Genomic DNA, 19,672 nt, shown 5'->3' with positions numbered 1-19,672 from the left:
TGGACTGGTATAGCAGAGGGGCTACTTTTTTAATTTTTCTTCTGACTTTCTCGGTGAAACGTGAAGTCTTTTTTATTTTAAAAAAGTTTCTGCTGTTGTTTTCTAAACTCTTCCCTCAGCCCCGAGTAAATGAAAGTGAGTGGAGGTACTGTCTTGAAGAATGATGGTGTTAGCTAGTACGGTTGTGTATCGTCGCAAGGCTCTGTACATTTGGGTTTTGTCTATTTGTGAATGTTCATCGATTTCCAATTGTTATGCTTTTGCTTGAAAATTCAGTACTGAATTAGTAGATGACTGTCTTGTGGGCTAGCTTGCTTACGTACAAAATACAAATTATCTTTGAGGCAAGTGGCATTGTTCGTTTACTCAGCATATGGTGAGTAGTTTTATGCCTCTAAAACCACTTGTTAAACACGAAAAATTAAGGCGAGGCAGAACACAGTACTGAGATATGCCAGGAATCTTAGCAAAATCTGATTAGGTGCTTAAAAAGGAGTAAAAAATCCAAATGTGGTGTTGATGGGTGATGCTGGTTCTGGAGCAGGGATGCGAAGGTTGAGGGGGTCTGTTAAGTTGCAGTTTCTTAGCACTGGAAGCATTAAAAGTATCACATTGTGAGCACAAAAGCAAAATAATGCCGACGAAATTTGCAATTCAAAATAACCACAAGTTTGATTCGATGACAAAATAAACATCAACAAACAGTTTTATAATTAATTATATAAATTGGCAACAGCACTTTTATAAATTATGGATCTGAGTTGCTTTTTAAATATTCCCCAAAAAACAAATTTTGAGCTGTCATAGGCATTACTGTTGTGTGTGTATATACATATATATCGAATCTATTCATGCAGATACCTCTACATATACATATTAATACGAACACACGCACATATATACGCTTTTTAAAGCTCGTCAGTTCTTAAAAGGGTTAAGCAGTATTAAAATTACCTCAACCCACTGCTTAAACATTGTTGCCTTAATTAATAGCTGCTAACATATGAAGGGCTTGTCTTGGCTCTCAGAGTATAAAAAAAAAAAAAAAAGCAGCAGCATGTCACAGAGCTCCATGTACACTGTTTCTTGTCTACTGCCATTAAAATTAGTCATTGTGGCTAAAACCTGAAAGGTTTGGTATTTCTGGTACAAGTGGACATACCAACACCTGCGATTTCTTTCTGACAGAGTCTTCTTGCATAGCATATTGTCTGTGATTTTTTTTTTTTTTTTTTTAAAAAAAAGGAATTTCGTGGGTGGTGGTTTTTTGTTTTTTGGGTTTTTTTTTAGTAAAAAAGGATGGCTATTGATACTTGTTACTGATTAAGCATTTCTGAATGCATTTTGCAATGAACAAATATGGGATGAAACTTCCAGCAGCTACTTATTAATTTAGCTTAGCCAGAGTGAAAGCTAATCCTTCCCAAACGACGAGTTAAAAGTATTTTGGAGGACAGCCACTACCCACGAGCCAATATGCAAAGCAGCGTTTCTATAATCCATTTCCCAGCGCTACAAAAGTTTGTCCCTTTTGCCAAGCGGAGAGACTGCATAAACTGGGAGTGGAGGTTGGGAAAGAACTTCCCACCTCTACCTGTACTTAAATACTTAATAATTTAAGTAATTTAAGTAATAAAGACAAATTTTTCTTATCTCTTTCTTTACAGATAAGACAACTCCCATACATAGAGGCCTTGTAACAACACATGGTTCTCTTGTCCACACACTGCTTTATTTTTATAGTATCCATGTAAGCAACACAGATTTTTATTTTTTTTTTTAATTTTGTGTTTGGTGAATTTTCCTTAAAATATCATAGTTGCTTGGACTTGATGTTCCCATTCCCAAATTTGATGTGTATGCGGACCGAAACCCTATAGCCTGTTGCAGGTAGGTCACGCCCCGGCTGGTAGTTCAGACAGCAGTTGGGCAAATCAGCTTGTGAGCTCCACAACCAACTAAACGTGGTGCCATTTCAAAACCAGCTTCGTGCTGCCACACAGCTGGTTGCTGCAGGAGCAGGGACCGCAACGTACAGCTGAGATCTTTTTCCAACCTGCCCAGGGCGGGATACAGGGGAGCAAAGATGGTGAATCCTCGGGATGGCAGTGTTGTTGGACTGGTGGGCGCTGCTCTGCTCCACTCCGATGGCGGATCTGCCTTGCCGTGGTGCTTAAGTCTGTAACGAGATAAACGTTGCCACATGTGGAATGGGCAGTACTGACGTGTTCCGTGCCGCGTCTCGCTGGTGGTCTTTGCTCTTTGTGCTGCGGTGGTTGTGGGCTGCGGTGCCTCTGGTTACGCTGGTATGGGGAGGGCAGGCAGGAGGGCATGCCGAGCGGCTGCTGACACCGGCGAGTCTGAGGAAAAGGAACTGTGAAATTTGGAAAGCGAAGCTGTGCTGAAATGAAATGATGACATTTAGCCTTGGTTAGAACCCCCGGGAAGATTTCTGTTCCCTCGCTAACCACTGTTTTTTTGCAGCGGCAACGGCTCCGCTATGGAAGTGTGAAACCTTTCCCCCACGCAACCAGCATGAAGCAGGACACGAACGTAGAGGCCAAAGCGTGATCTTCGCTGCTGAGAGGTGCATAATTCCCCCTAAACTTGTACTATTTTTCAGCTCCCGGTAACGCGAGTGGGGCAGGTTGTGTGTCATCCACCCACTCTTCCCTGCGCGCTTCTCTGTACACAGCCCCACGGCATGCTATTGTTAGGCACGAACGCTAATTGCTGGTATTTCAAGGCTCCTATCTTCTTATTGCTAAAGCCTGTAACAATAATCACAGCCTATATTCCCCATCTCTAGGCATCAAGGAAACAAGATATGATCATAGGCAGCGTGCTAATGTAATTGTAGTATATAGAATGTGAGCTTTTTCTATGTAAACACGGGCCTGGCCACATCCTATGATAGCTCTTCCTACACCCCGTGCGATGGCTGTTCCCAGGCTCCCCGCTCAAGTCCCCATTATGTCCCCATCTACCCTTGTCATAACACCACCTCTGAAACACTCACACCGTTTGGTCCTGCTGCATGATGTTAAGAGGGTGGAATTTTAAATCGAAAAAGGCTGTTTAAGTAATGTCAGCAGCCTGACTAATTTCACAAAAGGAAGGAAATTCGAAGTTAAGGCTATGGTATATTCTTATCTAGGTGCCTGAAGATTTCTGTGCGTGACAATATGCCCCTAAAATTCAGAGCTGTCCCTTATGTCTTTAATTTCTCCCATTGTGTCTCTCCTTTTTTTTTTTTTATTAAACATCAAAGTGAATTCACAACAGAGAGTCAGCCTAGAATTTAATCCTCTAAATACCTTGAAAATAGAGGTTTAGACTAGAAGTACCAATATATACCCTTAAAACTTCAGTGTAATATAAAAGAGATTCTAATCACAACAGATCATTACAAAGAAGAGTAAACCACTTTAAAAAAAATTAAATGTCTTAAATATAATAAGAAGGAATAATTAAGAATCAAACAGGAAGCTGCTATTCTGACAATTTAATGATGCTGAATTGGACTGAAAGAATTGGCTTTGCCATTAGAAGGCAATGAAAATCTGATAATTCCAAAATGGCACTAGGATGAGATCAAGTGGGTTTTTTCAAAATCAAATGCAGCAGAACCAGAGAGAAGTGGTAGAATTCACCTTAGAAAAACCTTGGAGTGTTTTGGATTCCTACAGCTGCCTGGGGCTGAAGCTGTTACTTTATCAGACCTGCTTAACATCTCTAGACTAAGGTCTTCCTGGGAATTTAGTACCACGTGGAACCTGTGGGAAGTAGTGTGGCAGCCCTAATTGCCAAACAGAATAATAAAATATTGATGTTCTTCCAGTCTTATTTCTTAAAAAAAATTATATGTATAATAAAATAAGTAAAGATTTACTTAAGAGTATCCAGGGCATTATAGCTGATTACACCAGGAGTTTTCCACTGTATGCAACACGTAAATGGAAGTGGAGTAGACGGTGTGCTTTGGGTCTCTGTATATAAGCACAGACATACGCACCCAAGCATTTAAAATCAACCAAGCTAATCTTATAAAATGCTCGCAACAACCGTACACCTCATTTGCACGTGCGTTTCCCATGACTGTGTGTGAATTACAGCCATTTATTTACTGTTACTCATTTTCGCGGAGTATTTTTGTCTTATGGCTGAGCATAACTAGGTGCACAATTACAAGCATTTCATAGATTGCACCATTAGATTTTTAATTACTGGAGGGGCAGTTTGGTGTTTTCTACCTGAGAATCTTAGGAATCAAACTTGTCAAATTGCTGTTGGTATGTATTTATACTGTAGCAATAAATCCAAGCAGGTGAGATAAAGTTATCCATTACAAGAAATCATCTGTACAGGGAGAAAATACCCATTTTGGGCACCAACAGCATCTAACTGGAACACAAAAGCAAAGCCTTAAAATACATAAGCAAGTAGAAACAACACAGCGTCGTTAACAGTTGTGTTTTCCATCCTTGCGCGTTCCCCTGAAGCACCAGTGAAATCTTCTGTGTTGCTGTCCTCTGCGCTGCTCTTACGAGTGCTCAGTCTTATACATGGCGTTTTCTGTGTGCTGATCTCGCCTCTCTCGGAGCTCTCTGAATTAAGTACGTGATCACTATACGTTCAAACATTATGGACTAAAATATCAGCTATTACAAAGTGGGATGCGGCCTTTTAAATCAGTGGCCTATAGCTTAGAATAGTTCAAGGTGTGGAGAACTCGTAAGCGTCTTGTCACCTATAAAACCCCTATGTCAAACAGACAAAACCCAAAAATAGACAACAAACAAACAAAAACAACGACAGACACAGCCCCAGGCTGAAGCCCCAGTTTGTTGCAGGTTCTGTGGAGGAGCACAGCTCTGCCTTCCGACTCCTGGAGTTCTGCTGCCATCCTGTGGCCAGCTGGTACCAGCCAGGTACCGGCCGCGGAGGTGACCCAAAATAAGCTCGATTTCTTGCAAGGAACGCTGTAACTCGCTGCCCCATCCACATGGTTTGCTCTTACCAGTCTTGGTTTGATTTCTGCTTGATGAACCGCAGAGATAAGTAGTATAAAAGCAAGAAGCTGCAAACGATAGCAGCGAGGACAAGATAGCTTACGTAGAGAGGATGGGAGTCCAGGTCCAGAGCGTGAGTGATCTGTAACCACGGATAATGCAAAATTAGAAACAGACACAAAAATTTCCTGCTGGATCTGTGAAGTGTGTTCAATGTGTGAGCTCCCCTGGCCCCTGCTGCCTTTCCCTTTGGTTTCCAGCTGGATGTCCCTTTCAGAGTGGTTTGGTAGCTGGTTACAGCTACGCTGTATCTAGGGGCTGTGGTATTTCAGACGAACACAGCTCAGCTTCTGAACAATTTCGGCAAGCACGTAGTTGGGGCTCGTGTAGAAAAACAGTTGCCCTTTTTTCTTCCCCCTCCCCTCCTTCTTCTCTTTTCCTCTTCCACTAAAAATAAAAGGATAAAAGGAGTGACTGCTGTAGGGACAAATTAAAAATATACCCAGTGTCATGCAACTTCACGTATTGGTTTAGTGCTTGCCAAATTTGAAGCCTACAACATCTAGCTAAATATGACGGGCATGTAAATAGCATTCTAATTAGATTTCAAATGTTTGTAAGAATTTTTTAGTGACTTACAAGTTTCCCTGGTATTTGAAATGTAGTATTTCCAACAGTCATTTCATATGTAAGGTCAGTGAACTGAATTTGCATCATGCCTTGAAAATTCCATCGGAGAAAAGAGATTTTAGAAACCCAAAATGGAACTGAAAAAAAAAAAAAAGGCAGAAAGAAATTTATATACATACACAAAATTTACTTGAGACCTCAAAAACTGCTGTGTTGCTTCTAAATACAGCAGGTTTGTCGAACTTCTTGATGAGAGGCTTGAAATAGCAGTTTATTATTGGACAAAACGGCAGATATATTTTACATCATTACATGGAGATAGGAAATTAGGAAAGAGCTAATACGCACATCCATCAAACTCCCACTGTCAACTAAGTCTCGCTGGAGCTCAGTCTTCATCTACTGGATATGATTCTTTTTATTGAAAAATTTAGCAACCGTGTAAGGATCGAGCCTTTCACTAGTGCTTTTTTGACAAAACTTATCGTTATTTCATTTTCAGATGGAGAAACTGATGTAAAACGAATGCTCTGATTCCACCGTCACCACCCAAGAAGATAACTGCAAAGGTAGGAATAAAGCCGAGTTTTCCTGCACAGGATTCACTCGGCCTCACAACAACCAGTCACTGATGAAAACCACCAATGTTTCAGTTTAGAGGGACGGTGGGAGTTTTGGCTTACCGGTCCAGAGGTTTTCCAAGCTTATCACAAAACCACCGCTCAGGTAGAACGATGTGAAAAGGACATTGCCGAAGAAGGCTGAGAGCTGTAACGTCGGCAGCAGCGCTGCCACCCAAAGTGCCATCGCGCGGGCACTATATACAGCCAGCCACACGGAGAAGAAGTTCAGCAGGAAATGTTCTGGCTCAGGAATGAGGTTTGCCAGCCAGTAGATGGGAACCCCATAAATTATAACAAAAGCGCAGTGTTCTGGGAGCTCCCCCAAAATCTGCTCAGGAAGAAAAAATGGAAAAAAAAAAAAAAACCAGGAAAAAAAAAAAAGTTGAATGATAATTACAAGCCCGTCTGAGATGTACCTTAATGTACTTATGGACTATTTATAAAAACTATAGGAAATACTCCCTTAGAATGTAATCATCTCCCTGTTAGGTGTTGTCAGTGACGTGCAAAAGCAATCCACAACAGAAGTTGAAATCCACACTAATTTTTTCTCCAGTTGTGACAATTCCTGTAGCTAATTGTTAAATTGAGACAATTCTTGTTACAGATTAGATGTCTTGTTTTGTTACAGTTTTGGCAGCTTCTAAGAGTTTAAGACACTCTCCCTGAGAACTGGTGTGCTTGATAACAGCAATACTGTTACTGACTCATGGAAACTCTTATGTCTTGTCCAAATTTGGTTGAACCTCATGTGAGATCAAATTTGAGACAAATTTAGCTGTTGGTCACTTCCCCATTTTGTCCCAAAGGCATTCCAGTTAGTAACTCTTTAACTCATTGTAAAACAAAAACATGCTTAGGATTTTCTCAAATACCTAAAGATATGTATAGAGAGTATTATGATTATTTTTTCCAAAGAGGGTTGTTACTATCCTCTAATACTAAGGTTGTAACAAATTACATCGATTTCTCTATGAATAATGTGCAATCTTTGTGACACAATGCAAAGAATATTTTTCTCTGGCAACCACTAATAAGCATTTAAAATCTTGTGCAGAAATGGAAACCTAAATTACAGATGCCATGGCAGGCAGAACTCATCTAACAGTGGCAACATCACAAAGAAGGGATTATTCTAAACCCTTGTGAAAAAGAAAATGTCATTTTTTAAAAAGTTCTAAATTTATTTTATTTATTTCTGGCTTTTTATGCCCTCAACACAGCTGTTTGTCTCTGACCAGTCCAGGTGCAAACAACTACTGGAAATACCACAGTTAGTGTTTTGTCGTTTCTGGTTTACCTTTGTTTTAGCATTAATATGAATATTTTGTTTTACAGATCAAGACGTGTAATCAAACTTTCAAAGATGCTTCAGTGAATGGAGTATGCAGGTATGTAAAACTGCCTCAACCCTCAAATTTGAGTTTGAGATTTCTCAGATTTTGGCCAAACAACCCAGTGAAAGATTCTTCTTTGGCTTTTCTGTGTGGGATCTCAGCCATGACTTATGGCAACATATCTAAAGTAGTGGGAGGTTTAATCCATTAATGCCAACGAAGCAGGAATGATAGCCTTAGCTGGCAGACAGAAGAGAACAAAGTCTGATGTGAATGTGCTTATTTATACGAACAAGGCTTTGGTTTGTTTGTGTTTTTTAAAGTTAAAGCCAGCTGTTTGTATTTCCTGGCAACAAAACCGATTACCTTAGCAAAGAAGTATGGGCTAACAGAGTACATGCCATCTTCCAAGTCATGATAAAGCATAGCTCTTTCCGAATGACCTGCAGGGTAGGAACAAACAGGTTGGTTTCATCCTAGGGTTGCATTAGTAAGTATAATTTTTTCACTGATTTAGGAATTTTCTGATTTTGATTGCTTATAACATTTACAAGAAAACTGACACTTACATTTGGCAATAACATCCAAAATCACTGTGAATGGGATTAGTGCACCTATCATGTACAACAGTGCTGTTGTGTCACGAATAGAGAGTCTGGTTTTGTCATGGCCATAGTACAAAAATCCAATTAATAATGACATGAGAAGGGCCTCAAATCCATGGATTAATAGCGTTGAAAGATCTCTGAAGTCATTGGAGACTTGACGACTAGGAAAACAGCAACATTGACTGTAAGGTATAGTACTTACTAATGCCGCTTACATTCAGATACGTTGCCCCAAATGCTCTGCTAAATTAAATTCGTGGAACTTGCTGACTTGGAGTAGGATGGGAGTTGGGCTGTCTGTTTCTGTAAAGGTTTTTACCTAATCAAAGCTATTGTGCTTCTGTAGCTGCCTAGTATTTCAGGTCTGAAATGCTGAAAGCTTGAAGGAAGGCGATGGGGGGTGGGATGCTCTGATTTTGGAGACACAGAAGCAATTATTTCAGTTATAGAAGTCTCTCTGTTAAGGACCTGTAGTGTAGGCTAACAACAGCTGATACTGGTAGTGATGTTCTACATGTATTAAACCAGTTGATCATGTTTCTTTTGAGTACGCAAGCATGAGACCCAGCTACAATACCCATCAATGCTGGCTGTAATCAGTGAAGCCTCCTGGCTTCAGATCTGAGGCATGATGGCAGTGTGTGATGATGGCGATGCCTTGAGCCTACCATGAGGCTGCCTGGGCTTGCTGAGGGTTGAGTCACCAGGCTTTGGCATGGAGATCAGGATAGCAGTACCCAAAACTGGGACAAACTTTCCTGAGCCTGGAGGCTCCTGCTGTTCCTTAAAGCCCCGGGTTCCCAGCAATGTGAGCTGGAGGTGAGTGTGTCTGGAAGGAGCCCTGGGGCAGAAAGAGGGGGCCGTCCTGACATCTGGCTGCTGCCCTGCTCAGGGGGCTGGGGTGAGCTGGTAGAGCAACACCTCTGCACTATGGCACGCTCAGGCCTAAAGCGAGCTGGGCACTTTCAGCATGCAAACAATTCTTATTTTGTGCTTCTCTCTTATGCTCTAAAATACAAATGGGCACAGTAGATAACTGTTTAATCTGGAGATAAGTTACCTTAATAATATAGTGAACTGCTTTAAGACTCCTGGTAACTGATCACTTGAATGGTGAGGCATGTCAATAGCCTCTTCTGAATCTAAATGAGACCTGCCCAAAAGAAAAGAGGAAAAAAAAATAAATTGAAATGAGCACAGGCTGTAGCTGTTATTCCAGATCTGCTCTATGACACACTTCTTTTTTACCTTTGCTTGCTGAATGTGGTTGCAACATCGTCGTCTTCAGTAACTTTCCATAAGAAATCGTCAAAATCTTTGACTTTTTCTAGGAACAAGTTGGCAAGAGTATTTGCTCTTTGTCGGCTTTCTATCTCCTTTTCTGTGGTCTGTTTATCGATGCTAGTCAAATCAACTGCAAGACATTATTTGACATGAGTCCATATGCTACAGGTGTGATAACTTTATGATGTGTTTAGAATCAGAGATTTCATCATGAACAAACAGTACGACCTGTGTGCGTGCATTAAGCTACAATGCTTAAAACTTTATCAGTTACTTTAGGTAATTAGAGAAGAACAGATTGTGAATGTATATTTTGTCTTGGGAGATGTTTCTTATCTAGTCATACAATGAATCACTGAGAGATTTCCTAATTGATTATTGTAAACTAGTACTTCAGATTTTTCTAAATTTAATAGTGGCTTGAGAGGGGTGCTGAGAATAAACAGTTTGAATTTCCTTCCTGGCTTGCAGGCATTTACAATCTGTTATGTGACCTTGATTTAAATCACGTGTGTTTTTCTCCATCTGCAAAATGATAGTTATCTTTTTTTTGTATCTTACAGAGGTGCAATAAACTTTACCTGATACTCAGAAAGCCCAAGAAGAATATTATCCAAGGACAACGCAGTAGCAGCAACAATAGTTGACTTAGCACTATTTTTTTATTTAACAAAACTATTTTTTTAAATCTAAAACTTTTACTGGTATATTCCAACGCTGCTAGTGTAGAGTGACAATACCTGATGTTTTGCAGATGCTTTCTGAGACAACTATTGCTGCACATTTCGTAACTCCTTACACTGGGCTGATCATCTCTGTTCAGCCGCTCTTCAGTGGGAGTTCATCAGAAATGAGTTGCAACCTGCCCTGCCTTTTCCCTTCTGCCGTGGTCTCCTGTTTCTCTATCTGACACACAGCCAGCATTTGTGCGTTTCCGTCAGGCGCTCCTTCTTGCTGTGGCATCCTCTACCATCCTGTCCTATTTCTACCTTCCTGCTGCCCATCTTTCTCTTCTCTTCCTATGGGTACTGACTCTGTGCACACCACTAAATGATCTTCATCTCTCTCTCACCTCTCCCTTTCTCATCTCTTCCTGCATCCATGTCTCTGTAACCACAGGCTGTAGTTACAAGTTTCCCCAGGACTGCCTCATATTCTCCATTCCCATACGGGGGTGCTGCAAGCCTTCCTTGAGGTTGCACTTGGCTGAGGAGGACTGCTCTGAACCGTGGTGGTGGCAAAGGTCTTTTTGCAGGGCTTGACATTGAGGTTAACTTCTGTTTATCTCTGCACAGCTGATACAAGCTGACACCACCTGCCACATAGGCACAGCCGAAGAGGTTACTCCAGAGCACTGAGGCTGATGTCTGTACAAGGTTTCCCAGCCAACTTGAGTGCAAAGACCGAAGGGCTGGAACTGAACCAACCTCTGTGGTAAGAGACTACTGCCATTAGATTAATGGGGCCAGATTCCCTTTGCATGTTGCAAAAACAGAAGAGCAATGGATTTGAAACCACGTAGTTAAATTTCTTTGAGAGGAAGAATAAAAGGATTGCTGTTTTGAGTTTGGTTTTTCTCCCTTCCCATGTCCTCTGTTGGGCAGCACTCCTCACTCCCATGCACCGTTCCAGGTGTGTATTATTCCTCACACTAGGAAACTAGTTTCCCACATTTCTTGATTCAGAAGTCAGCCAACTGGCTACAGAAAGCAATTGATGAGGTCACCCACGTCTTTCTCAGTGAGGGTAAGAGTTTCAACCAGCTAAAACATGGGAATAAGTGTGCTAAACATGTGGAAGAGTCGCTACACCTGGCAGGGTTAGAAGTAAGATGATTTAAAATTTCTTTTGTCCATACCTCTTGGTTTTGTTACATTTCCTGTCTGACAAATCAGGATCTTATTAAAACCTGAACAGTATTGATTTGAGTCAGTTATAAGGCATTTCTAAAACAGTTATGGTCAATAAAAACCAATGTTAGCTGGTACGCTTACGAAAGCGAATGATTTCCAGTAACCTTTTTTTATGACAGTGCTTGATACTAACCATAGAAATCTGCAGGATTGCTGTACCTTGGGCAGGGATAGCCGAGTTCTGTGAAATACTGGACCATGTCTCTAGCTGTTCCAGAATAGACAGTGACTCCAGAAGTCATCAGAAGAACTAAATCAAACAGTTGGAAGATATCTGAGCGGGGCTGATGAAGTGAAAGAAGAACTAATCTGTTTCCTCTGGCCAGTCTGGATAACGTTATCACAAGGTTATGTGCAGTAAAACTGTCCAGTCCAGATGTGGGCTCATCAAGTATGAGTATTCCTGCCAAAGACAATAAGTTTAGCTGTGGAAAGCAGCATGCTTGATTTGGAAAATATGTTCTAAGTGAAATGGTGCTAGTGCATGAAATCTCACTGATATATTTCTTTTTTTTTCAAGTCCAAAGTATATTTCATACTAGCATCACATAATATTCAGCAATGGAAATTTCTTCCCCTATCTTACCTAACGTGACAACCAAGAATAATTCTTTTAAATCTTATCTTGCTCCCACTGGAAACAAGATTTTTTTTTTTTTTTTTTTTTTTTCATTGGGATGCAGATTTAGGTTCCTTATTAAATTTACATTCTCTGCAGTTTTGCACTGCCTGTACAAATATCAGGTACGTGAACGTTAATTAATACAATAGTACTAGTTTTGTGTCCTGCCTACTGAAATATTTTAACCTAAATGCTAGATATTTAAACCTCTTGCATTATTCATGTGTAAATAAACAGTATTAATTTAGATAGTTCCTCCTCCTCCCAACCTGTGCTCTGTTTTGCACCTATTTGCACATATACATCAAGATATGCATATGTGTGGATTTTTTGTTTGTTTGCTTTGCAATTGATTGTTACAAACTTGAAAGTGTTTTATTATTTTTGTAGTGTTTGTGTTGTTATAGAACTTAATGGCCTCAATCAGTGCAAGGCAATATCTGTACACAGACATGGTTTCTGTGCTGAGGGGTATAACACATGTTTGAAATGTAAAGAAGACTTTACTTACTTTTTCCTAGAACTAACTATTTTTTTACTTCAGTACCAGTATATCTATTCCTGAACATCACTTTTACAAAAAAAAGAATTCTGCTGACCTAAGATTAGGAGTACCTTTGGTATACATAAAAGCAGATAGGGTATTCAATCCTGCAAAATCAACTGCCTCATGTTTTTCTTCTGCTGAAGATGATGGAAATTTCTAGTTCACCTGCGGCATGAGCCAGCCACGTCAGTGAGTTGCACAAGACCACAATGACTGACTATGCAGCCAAGAAAATTACCTTCCCTGTTAACATTGTACGTGTAAATTGGAGGAAAGGAAAACAATCCAGATGTTGTTATAGGCCAACAGCCTTCCAAAAGTAACTTGTGGCATGTGGTCAGATAAAAAGCAAACCTCGTACTGATATGCACAAGCCAGAGCACTGCTGGGAGGGTGACTTCAGGCAACTTTCAGTAGTCTGTGTGATGGTGGTTTTAGACAGCGGTGGGTGAAGGTTACCGAGGGGCTCTGCCTGGCTCTGTTACTGCTGCTCCATTGGCAAAGGTGACAGAAGCAAAAGTGGCCTGGCTCCTGAACCGCTCCATTTACAGAATTATTACTGTAATAATTACATTATTATCTGTGATCAGCACCGATTTCAATTTAAGCAAACAGAGCAGCACCCAGTCACTGTGTCTAACTTTGCTGGGTAAGCTCTGGCAGAGAGTGATGCAAGACCTGTTAAGTGTCCTGAGTGTGAACTCCTCAAGCTGCCCCGGGGGCAGCTGTGTGTATGACTCTTCCCTGAAAGCTCCTGTCTTCATTTACTGCCCCATTTCCCCCAGTGCTCTGTGGTGGGCACAGGGAAGGTGTCAGGGTTTTGCTCACCCGGGTTCCAGAGCAGCTGCACACCGATGCTCACTCTCCGTCTCTCGCCTCCCGAAACGCCGCGGAGGTACTCGTTCCCTACCCTTGTGTTTGCACACTGACGCAAGCGTAGTTCTGCTATAACATCTTCTACCTGGGGGGATCCGAAGGGTAAAAGAGATAAAGCAAGAGTTTATTTGCACATTTGTGTATAGATAAAGCTGAAAATACGATTAACGTGGTTAAAATTCATCTGGATGTTCCAGTGCCATCTGATCAAGACAGACTTGAAAACAAATCTTGATTTTAGAGATAACATTAAAAAAGGCTCAGCGATCAGCAATTTAGTTCTTCTTTCAGCCTCTCTAATGCTTTCTCTAGATTGTCATTTTTTATGAGCTTTGGAACAATTGCTGGTTTCTATCTTGAAAGAAGAAAAAGGTTTATAATTCATAATCTACATAAAAAAATGCCAGATTAGCTGTTCTGACTCCAAACACACAGGATCTCTTGGATAATTCCTGTCAGACACATTTTTGACAACTTTATTTTTTTCCAACAGCTTAATTACCCTTTTTTTCCTTTGCGAGTCTGAAAAAAACTTTGGAAGGCGCAGTTTGGCAACGAACAATAGTGTTTCTCTGACAGTCAGGTGGGGGAGCAGTCGGTCATCCTGCCGCACATGTGCTATGCATTTCTTAACAAGCTGGGGAGTGCTGGGTTTGTTATTGATCAAGATTTGACCAGACTTGATTTTTCCTCCGTGATCCCGGCAGGTTATCACGTCAAGCAAGGATGTCTTTCCACCAGCTAGAAAAATCAAAATTGAAATTCAAATTAATTTCCAAGGAATCATTTTGAAAAGTGATTTAGTCACCGACGGAGGACAGAAGTTTCATTCCTTAATGCCTTTTCCCCAACCCTTCCTTTTCCAAAGCCACAGAGGCGGAATGGTCTTGAAAGGAAATACCAACTACAAGCTCATGTTCAGGAAATCTCTCTCCTCTGGAATGGAGTACATGGCTTTGACCTTTGTCATTTCTCAGCAGCATTGGGTGGTCAGGTGTTGAGGATAGCTCCATGAACTCAAGAAACACAGTCTCTTTGTCCTCTTGTTACCTCTCTCTCACTTTTGAAACATAGGTGAAAGGTGGTATCCTGTGCTTAGCTGCAAGGCTGGCACCTAAATGCTCGGCAAGAGCTTGCTTTGTGGAGGAAATTGTGAATTCAGAAACAGCAGCTGGAACAGCTGAATGACTAAGGCGCTGAATGATTATACAGACAGTAAGAATGTTAATCATGACTGAAATAAAAATTATTATGACTTAAATAAGACAAAAAGTCATTTAAATAATTAAGAAAAGCTGGCTCATACTCAGAGGTAAGAAAAGTAAAACAATGAAAACAAAACCTGATTTGGAATTAAATAACAAATGAATTTTTCCTTTTTGCTGTATGATACTGTATGTAAACACACAGAGCTCTCTTATTATGATTAGATGTCATTTATTTCTAGTCTCCTTGTTGAAAGATTAACTCCACACTTGTTTCTTAATATATACATTTTAAAAAGAAACCCATCCATCTGTAAACCACGTATTGCTCTATTTAAGAGTGACATATTGATTGCCATTGACAGTGTGAAACCCATCAGCAGTTTAATCCATTTTACTGAGGCATTTGATGAAATAGATGATAAACAGCTTTTAAAAATAGTTTGACTAGTTTGCTGAAAGGGGTTTGTGCTCAGTGTATGTTACCTTACAAAGGTGCCATTTCTATAACTCAATATGTTATTTCATTGGAAGCTTTTCCTTTTATTATCAGGAGAATCTCTAAGGTACAACTTCAATTACATTGAGGATATGTGCGATGAAAACATTCCCATGGAAATGGGGAAGAAAAACCTCCTTTGCAGGAATAAAAAAACTTCGTTGGCCAATATGCCTTGCCTTTGAGAGAGAGCATCTCCACCGAATCCCTGAGCTAACCTGATCTAAGAGTCTAGTGGAGACACAGCATGGGGCTTTTTGCCTCCAAAGTATGGGTACTTTTTACTTCAGTTTAACAGGTCACGCGTCTACTTCTTATCCCCCTAGGTGAGCTTAGACGCAACTAACCACATGGGGTAAAGACCGTCTCTCCATTAGTCAGCCTCACCCTGGAGAAGACTAAACCAGTCCCACCAGAAAATGAAAGGGGAAAAAAAAAAATGTGAGAAAGCAGAGACCCATTTTAAAGACAAACAGAAGAGGAACTGCCTTCTCCGTAAGTTTCTCTTAATTAATCCAAATGCGATATTTTATCCTGTTAGAATTGCTTCAATCTGAAGGGATTTCCTGCTTATCGCTACGCAAGTTGCCACTGACCTTTCTTATGGGGTCTCACATTATTTGTCTGCTATGTTACTGGGTAAGGTCTGTAATTGGCCAGTTTTGAATCTCAGCCATGAAGCTGATTCACGTCCAGTAGAACTGGGACTGCAGGCCACAGTTATAACAATACCCTACTACAGCTCAGGAAATAAACAGCAAATGCGTACAAGTCGTAAAAAAATTGGCTTTGAAAATAAATTCTAATTTTTTTTTCCCCCCAGTATCATTCCTTGTTTACTTATACATTTTAAAGAATGTATTTAAGGGGGGACACATTTTGAATAGTTGTTTCTCAATTAGATTTTGCCATTCAAAAGCCTGCAGAATATTGTTCTTGCCTCTGTACGTTTCATCCAAGAGTTGGACAAATCATGAAATTTGGTTGCTCTTACCTGTGCTTCCTATAATAGCTAGCATTTGACCACTTTGAACTTTTAAATTCAGATTCTGAATGACTGACACATGAGAACGGGGATCCGATTTGCAGGTCCATGGCATTTTCATCTGTGCGAGGCTTTCATACCAGGGAATCTGGGATGCCATGTTAACCTAACAAAGAAGAAACAAGTCCCATCAATTCTAACAACAAACTATTTAGCGATAAATATATCTACAAAGTTATGATGTTACAGGCAGAGAATACGTTAAGTAATATCGTTAATCTTCATAAATACATGGAAGAAAGTTCATTTACAGCCAAGTATGTTTTTCATGCTTTGAAAAACAAATAGTCGTGGTGCATAGCGACATGGCTTAGTGATGGTTTTGTCAGTGTTAGGTTGATGGTTGGATCTGATGATCTGAAAGGTCCCTTCCAACCTAGACAATTCTATGGTTCTATGATTCTTATTCCTGTTAAATGCTAAAGCTATCTCTGTCCTCTGTTACTTTGGTAATTTCTTGCTGTTGCAAATTTAAATTTTTAAAAAATTTGTGTATACGATTTGAAATTACTCAAAACTGAAAATTGTGAAGTTAACTTCAGAGGTCATGGTGGCACAAAGGGAGATTAAAAATTTCACTGTTTCCCTGAAAGCCTCCTTATGTTTGTTATCCTCTCCTTATCTCCTTCCACATATTCGTTCTTGACGGCAAGGGCTCCCGACATCCCTGGCTGAATGGAAAATCCCTCTGCCCTGGCCCTCAGAAGAAAAATAGAGAAACTGAGAAAAAATAGAGCCTAGAAACAAAACTCTTTTCCTGTCTTATCCCCTAGATTTGCTAGATATATTTACAATGGAAAGTTTAGCCTGATGTCAATATCGCAGCCAAGAGCATGATTCTCCTTACAAAAAGGCCGCGTATTTGACTGTGCAGTGGTCATTTGAGTTAGTGTTGTGAACTTTGTATGGCTTTTAAAATGGTTTGCATATAGAAACGGATATTGCTGAATGTGCTCCCTGCTGAAAAGAAGATATAAAGGACAACTTTTACCTGGTAGTTGAGTTCTTTGACCTCGAGAACGTTTGATTTTCCACTGTATGTGAAATATAGACTGTTATCTTCTTCAGAGCAAAAAATACTGTCCTGGGCCTTGGTCTGGAAAAGTTAAGTTCATTATAATAGTTAATTAAAATACCTAAAGTGCTGTTAAAACATGACTTCAGAAAGGGAAGTATATTTTATGGGATGTAACTATTGTTGATAAGTTACTGTAGTACAGAAGTCTGAGGGATGGAAATCAGTTATCTGTTAATCAGTGTGAAATGTACTTTGTTCTAGCGGCATGTGTGAGGGCAAAATGTGCTTTACTATGCACTTCTATTTACTTTTAGTTTAAATGGGATCACTTTCAAAATGGAGATAAATTTCATGCCACCATAAAGAGACGGGACTCTTTCTATTTTTGAGGAAAAAATGTAATGCTTCTGCAATGTTAGTCTACTGGATCAAAGTGGTGCATATTTAAATTCATACGTTTTGGCAGCTAGAAATTAAGGTTCACTGGAAGTATGATCGTTATTGAATTCCACAGAGACTCATTAACTTGGAGGCTTCATGAACAAGTAGGTGCGTGACCAGGAGTACAGTCTCTCTCTTTCCTCATTTGTCTTTTAAATTCACAGTTTGTCAACTGGAACTTGATGTTCTGAGATAGGAGTTAAAATAGCAGAGTCTCTACGTGGCTTCGTTAACCTTTTGCATATAAATGCAATTAAGAAGTCTTTGCTGAGGCAGCTTTCTGGCTTTGGGTTTAATTCTGTGTTCATGCCTGTAGTTTTTACTCCAGACAGCCATATCTCTCCCAGAGCCTTGTGCTTTTCCTACGAGTCAGGCTCATTTCCTAGCCAAGGCAAGCGTACCTCTTCCCTGTCTCGCAGCCCCTATCCACAGTCTTTGTGTGCACCTCCTACCCTCACAGCAAATGAGGCTAATAACCTTCTCAGTCTAGATACGCAGTGGAAAGCAGCGCCACACCAAAGCAGCCTGAAAAGCCATGTTAAAGCCCTCCAAGCTCTCCCCCACTGCCAAAGCACTCTGTGCTCTTGCTTGTATTGAACTTAATTTTTAAAAAAACAGATGGTCCCCAGCAAATGTGAAGAGCTGGTTTTACAACCTGAAGGCAGGTCCTGGGAAAGCCAGTCCCGCCGTGCTCAGGGGCTTTCTGCTCCATCCACCGATTTGAAGATCCCCTCCCCCAGCCCCACCACCGTGGTATCTGAGCGCAGCTTAGGTGGCACTGGCCTCGTCCCCACCGCACTCTTGTGGGGCGTGAGGATGCTTTCTGCTCCCTGTTTGGGAGCTGAAGGAGATAAGGGGCTTGCTGCCTGTGAAAGCCCAGTGGACAGGCTGGCCACCCACCTCTCCTAGCTCCCGGGCAAGTGCTGTAGCTGTGGGATGGCTGAGCCCATCGGCTCCCTCCCCACTCCCCGCAGGTCTCGCTCACCGGCAAGCCCTTGCATGCCACCTGGCTCCAGCCGGCACCCTCCAGAGAGATATTTTCAGCGGCTTCCTTCATGTTGGCAGTGGAAGGTCTCGCTCCCTGCAGGCGGCTCCACTATCGGCTCTTTGCAAGCTGTGGAAATCCTTCTCCTCTTGGTTCTGAGCTCGGCCCTTTCCAGGCACCCTCACCACAGCACCATTTCTCCTGGCACACTGGGTCTCTGCAGCCGCTGTGACCTCGTGGACAGGGAAATATTCCCCTCCTCTGGGACACTATCAGCTCGGGCTAAAGGTACATCAGATAGTGGCTTCAGCTAATCGCCTATCAGTTGTTCTCAGGAAAAAGAAAGAACTGAGTGCCCCTCTATTTTCTTTCAGGCGCTTCCCCGGGTGGCCAGCGCTGAGGGCAGTGACCTGCTCCGGCCCGGCGACAGTGGGGAGCTGCCCCTGCCCGGTGCCGGGCACGGTGGTGGCACGAGGCATGGTGGTGGCAACGTCGGGCACCTGGCCAGCAGTGTGAGGGAGGGAAGGAGCCCGTGGAGTCCCAGCACCCAAGGATGTCGGGCAGAGGGTCTCCCGCCCTGGAGAGGAGCAGCGGCAGTGGGCAGACAGGCGAGGCGAAGGCCCCGGCACAGCCCTCCGACAGCATCAGTGTCCAGGGCGTCTCCTACACCGTCAGGTAGGGCTGGGAAAGCGGCATGACGGGACGCTGCCCGCCGCGAACTGCTCCTGACCCCAGGGACCGAGGGGAGAGGGGCTGGGACCGGCGGGATGTGGATTCGGTCCAGTAAAGAAGGAGGGACGTTGTCCAGGCCGCCCACCTCATGGCACTGGGCCACTTGCCACAGGGGTAGAGTACGCGGCTTGAGGGAGGCAGAGCCGGTCAGTCCTCCAGAGGCTTCACCAGTTCTTCTTCGCATCTCTGAAGGAGACACTTTAGAGATCTCCAAAGATTGTGCCTCCTAGCAGTCATTCTGAAAAATCCGTACCTTCCAGATAATACTGAAGTTAAAAAGTTAAAGCCGGGGTGG

General features: G+C 41.8%; 2 protein-coding genes across 6 annotated transcripts in view; one reads left to right on the top strand and one right to left on the bottom strand.

The window, feature by feature from the left end:
* Nucleotides 1-3,154: 3,154 nt before the first annotated feature.
* On the bottom strand, nt 3,155-19,278 carry ABCG8 (ATP binding cassette subfamily G member 8). Of its 2 annotated transcripts, none has more exons than XM_054194868.1 (13): nt 18,646-19,278; nt 17,193-17,297; nt 16,151-16,307; nt 13,955-14,193; nt 13,405-13,537; nt 11,541-11,810; nt 9,459-9,624; nt 9,271-9,363; nt 8,172-8,371; nt 7,969-8,045; nt 6,326-6,593; nt 5,652-5,779; nt 3,155-5,154 (listed from the first exon to the last, which is right to left on the bottom strand). In XM_054194868.1, exons 1-13 carry the CDS (start codon nt 18,715-18,717, stop codon nt 5,017-5,019), a joined length of 2,046 nt encoding a protein of 681 aa, XP_054050843.1. In that variant the 5' UTR covers nt 18,718-19,278; the 3' UTR covers nt 3,155-5,016. The 2 variants fall into 2 exon arrangements, with proteins under 2 accessions (XP_054050843.1, XP_054050845.1); XM_054194870.1 differs by having other exon boundaries at nt 18,561-19,277.
* Nucleotides 7,604-19,672, top strand: part of ABCG5 (ATP binding cassette subfamily G member 5) — a 28,467-nt gene continuing 16,398 nt past the window's right edge. Inside the window, exons 1-5 of one of the 4 annotated variants that reach the window (XM_054194871.1) lie at nt 7,604-7,656; nt 10,790-11,126; nt 15,483-15,651; nt 18,635-18,933; nt 19,020-19,320. In XM_054194871.1, coding sequence (XP_054050846.1) covers nt 19,199-19,320 — 122 coding nt within the window. In that variant the 5' untranslated portion in view covers nt 7,604-7,656; nt 10,790-11,126; nt 15,483-15,651; nt 18,635-18,933; nt 19,020-19,198. Of the gene's footprint in view, nt 7,657-10,788; nt 11,127-15,482; nt 15,652-18,634; nt 18,934-18,975; nt 19,321-19,672 lie in introns of those variants that run through there. The other 3 variants (XM_054194872.1, XM_054194873.1, XM_054194874.1) reach the window with 3 other exon arrangements.

Source organism: Rissa tridactyla, chromosome 3, assembly GCF_028500815.1.
Source record: "Rissa tridactyla isolate bRisTri1 chromosome 3, bRisTri1.patW.cur.20221130, whole genome shotgun sequence".
NCBI classification, from domain to species: Eukaryota; Metazoa; Chordata; class Aves; order Charadriiformes; family Laridae; genus Rissa; species Rissa tridactyla.
The sequence above is the reverse complement of the archived record's forward strand: the minus strand, read 5'-3'. Positions and strand labels throughout refer to the sequence as shown.